The sequence below is a fragment of the Chrysochloris asiatica genome, unplaced genomic scaffold (assembly GCF_000296735.1).
Source record: "Chrysochloris asiatica unplaced genomic scaffold, ChrAsi1.0 scaffold00060, whole genome shotgun sequence".
Taxonomy (NCBI): Eukaryota; Metazoa; Chordata; class Mammalia; order Afrosoricida; family Chrysochloridae; genus Chrysochloris; species Chrysochloris asiatica.
In genome coordinates, this window is record NW_006408578.1 from 6,850,916 (window position 1) to 6,855,511 (window position 4,596).

Sequence of the window (4,596 nt, forward strand, 5' to 3'; positions counted from 1 at the left end):
AACATGAAAAGTTCACTGAACAAAAGCTTTCCAAGCAGACTGTATTCATATATAGCAGCTTTATAAATAGGTATGTGTAATGATATATATGAACCTATATATCATGACACGCTTCTTGTCACTACAGGAAAAGCACTAACTTTTTAAAAATCTCAGCATATAAATAGTCAGTAAGATAACTTCATAAATTCACACTAATCTCTTGCATTTCAAAAAACTGAGCAAAAGTTGCAAAATATCCAATGGAAATAACCAAAAACAGCAAAGAAACCAAAATCTACCCCCAAAGTTAAAAGTACACACACATAATTCACAACTTAAAGTAACTTGGTAATAATCTAATGGCAGGCCAATCTACAAACCAAATATTAACCATCCAATTAGATTTCCATTCCAGAGTAAAAGCTTCTTTGGTCTATGCATTCATACATTTAATGTATCCAAGGTCTTTTCTAGAATACAAACCAAGTGCTCCATATTACCTTACCAGAAAAACTTCCTAAAATCATAAAACAATCCATTTGTTAAAGTAAGTATTCATTTTGTAAATCTGAAACAATTTTAACATGTTTTCATGTTTCAATATAGTAATTCTCTTGGAAGAATATGAACACTTTAAATTATCTGTAGAATAGCCAAAAGGAAGAAAACAATTAAACTCTAACAGAAAAGGAGAAATCAAACTGACTTGGAAAATGCATGCTCAAATTTAATTTGAGAAAACATCAGGATTTAAGAACAGATGGAAATAATTCCAGGCTTTTTCATGGCATAAAAAAAAATCCAATTGAAGATTTCACTTCCAAGATCTCCAAGAATGCATGCTACTGCTGTTGCTGAGCACTGCCAAGTCAGTCTGACTCACAGCGACCTTACAATGGGTTCCTGAGGAGTGGCTGATGGGTTTCAACTACTAACCTGTGGTTAGCAGTCCAGTGCCGATCCTACAGTTTATCCAAGAATGCCTAGATGCTCATTATTTATGGTATCAAACTTCCATGCCATGATGTTACTAAATCCTTGAACTCCTCACTGTTTAGTGGTTGGTATATTCTGTTTGCTTGTTTGTTTGTTTAATGAAGAAAAAATGGAGTGGGTAACAAAGGTATTACATCTCAGTGGAACTCAGTATAAACCTACTTTTTACCAGATCAGGTTATAAATCAGTGAGGCATTAGGTCCTTCAATTCTTACTTTCTGAAATGGTTCTTCTTGTGAGTTATCACATTTATAACTGTACCTGGTACAAAACAAAATAGTAATAAAAAAGGAGACAAATGTAAGCAGGCCTTATGTTTCCTCTACTCCCTCTATTCTTACAATCAATGATATGCTTCTAAAAGTCTGAAAATGTTTTACACCAGGGACCACTCAATTTCTAATAAATGCCATGCAGATTCTAATAAACTTCAATAACAAGAATTAACCACCAAACTAAAATAAATCACTCAAAAATCACCCAATACTGTATCGCTATGCTGAGATTTCCAAGTTCTCTATTTACTGTATCCCTCGATTTTCATTTAACAAACTTACAATGTTGCTACATATCCAAAGTATAACAGTCTACTACTCCTGCAATGTGGGTTACGTGTTGGAAAGTGAGGCTTTTTTGTTTCCACGGCCTAATTTAGGCCACTCTTTGAGTATTGTGAATAAAAGACTGCTTACATTTCATCAAAAAATCAACTAAACAAATATATCAACTAAACAAATATATTTGTTTAGTTGATATATACATACAACCAGGATATCACCCCACCGAGATACTAATTATAAGGATCTTTTCTTCATGAGAGACATGGTGAACACTTTCTTCAGAAGGGAGAAGGAATGCAACACACATTGCAGAATTTTACTTACAAAATTTTAAGAAAAATTTCAAAATGATATTTTTATGACACACAAAGTACAATCAATATGTGTGACCCATAAAGTTCTGAATTCATATAAACAGAAGATGTGTGCATGAGAGAAATGACTAAAGGGTCTTATTTAAGTGGGTGAAAATTACACACCCTACAAAGAGCTAGTCTGAGACCTTAAAATGGTTTAGCTAGTTTTCCATTAAGTATTATTTTCCACTTAAATTAAGTAACATAAAACTTAAACATATTGAAGCCCTAAATCCCAGAAACATTCAACATTAAAAACCAAATAATTTCTCTATTAAATGAGTAGTTATTCACACTCATACGGGATTCAGCGTTACAATACATCACCTGAATTCATGTCAAAGGTGTTCACAGCACTCATCTACATCTATACTTGCAAACTGTCACATGATCATGTTAACAACAACAACAAAAAGTTTGGCACATATAGCAGTTCTTCGAAATGTCCTTGTATTTTTAACACAACACTGTTAGAACAATGATTTCAACACCAATGTTAACCTGATTGGCGCTAAACAAGGTGCTTTTTCTTGTAGCTTCACAGAGTGTATGGAATGCACCTTGCCTGGGACAGAGGCACGGGAGGTGCAGTGCAGTAGTGCAATCACTGACCACCAGAGGGCAATCGCTCCCACACAGCTCCAGGCCTGAATGCAGCCTGCTCATTCCATATTCTTGCACAATTAAATTCATTTCCTCTTACTAACAATGCCATTTTCAGGGAATCTGTACATCTGTTTCCTTATGTGACATGCGACATTCCCACAGAAGCCTCAAAGTGTGGCGAGGATCCTTGAAAAGGAGATGATTAATGTAAGTACAGTTTGTCCCACGCCCCAGACCAGTGCTTCCAAAGGGGCCATGTTCTTCCCTGCTACTCTGTAAATGCCTGCTACTGCTGCACCTAGATTAGAAAAAGGGGCGAGAAACAAAACCACACATTAGTTCATTTGAAAAGACACCCAATCATGCTAACAGGTTCTCTTTTTATTTCATCAAAACAAAAAAAAATCAGCACTGGCTCTTATTTTATAAATTATGACACAGTTTTCATGTGATTCGTAAACATTATTCTTTACCATCCTACTTTTGAAGCATTTAATTGAGAAACAGGATTATCTGTTCAACTTCAGCATATCTATTTTTAATAATTAAAGTGGTTGCCATGGAATTGATGCCAACGCATGACCACCCCATGTGTTGCAGAGTAAAACTGTCCTCCCTACGTTTTCCTGGCTGTGACCTTTTGGAAACAGACCCTCAGGATTTCGTTCCAAGGTGCCTCTGGGTGAATTCACACCACCAAGCTTTCAGTTAGTAGCTGAGAGCTTCACTGTGAACTGCACAGGGACTACATATTTGATATCAAATTATTCAAAAGAAAGGAGCCCTGGTGGCACTGTAAGAGGAGCACTGGACTAGTAAAGGCAAAGTTGGAAGTTCAAACTCACCAACCGCTCTGAAAAAGATGAGGCTTTCTGTTGCTATAAAGATTTATAGCCTCAGAAACCCTACTAGGATCGCTATGAGTCAGAATGGACTCAATGGCAGTAAGTCTGGTTATGTGCCTAGAAGTTAATAATCCATTATAATCTTTCACCTGGGAGTCTACCTCGTGGGGCCTCATCAGCATTTTATATAAACATATGTACTGATAATTATAAACAATACATAACTGCATGCAATTTCTAAATTACTTATAATTTTTATTACTAAAGACTATCTTTTTTACTTCACTGAGTATAATGAATTTTTACATATCATATAAAATCTGAGAATATTACTAATCCATATCTCAATTTTGGAGTCCTGGTGTGGCGCTGCAGGATAATGCACTGCACCACAAGGTCTGTTTGAATTGGCAGCTCAAGCTCACCAGTCGCTCCTCAGAAATCCTCCACATGGTCACTATGAGTTGGAACCAACTTGATGGTACTCAACAATAACAACGTATCTCAACAATCTTAGCAAAAAAACAGTTCATTGAGCTTCTTAATAAAGTACACAACTCTGAAGTTATTTGACATCTAATAAAAATGGAATATGAACTTGGCATCTGTTCAGATCAAGGAAAAGAATTTTTAGATAGCATGCACTTCCTGGAATGAGACAATCTCAGAGTTAGAAGGAACACCTGAGACTAGGTAGTTCAATATTTCATTTTACTAATACAGTGCATATAATAATACGGTATCTAAATGGTGGGTTTTAAAAAGACATTCAGAAGTCATAAAAGAAAAAACATTTAAATTACAGTATTTCATCTTAGATGGTGAAATGGCCTTGAAACCGTTTATGTGGATAAAACTGTCTACATATCCGAGAGTCATACACAAAGTAAAAAGAAAAGGAACAGAAAGAAAGTACTCCAAGATGCTGGACTGGCAATTACTTGAAATAGAAACTTACTTATAAAAAATCATCTACAGATTCTTTAGAGTACAATGAAAATCTCCCAAATAAATAGTACTGGTGGTGCTCTTAGGATAAGCACTGGACTGCTAACTGCAAGGTGGACAGTCCAAACCCACCAATATGAGGGTTTCTGCTCCTGTAAAGATTTACAGCCTCAGAAACCCTACACAGGGTTTGCTATGAGTCAGAACTGACTTGATGGCAGTAGGTTTTGGGTTTTCTTTTGTAAGTAAGTCACAGGGGTAAGTCAAAAAGTTTTGCTACTGTGGTTCTAATTCATACATAC

At 35.8% G+C, this 4,596-nt stretch overlaps 1 protein-coding gene across 1 annotated transcript in view; it reads right to left on the reverse strand.

The window, feature by feature from the left end:
* Positions 1–2,668: 2,668 nt before the first annotated feature.
* Positions 2,669–4,596, reverse strand: part of TMEM170B (transmembrane protein 170B) — a 59,713-nt gene continuing 57,785 nt past the window's right edge. The window contains exon 3 of the mRNA XM_006864088.1: positions 2,669–2,799. Within this exon, the coding sequence (XP_006864150.1) occupies positions 2,669–2,799 (131 nt within the window). The remainder of the gene's footprint in view (positions 2,800–4,596) is intronic.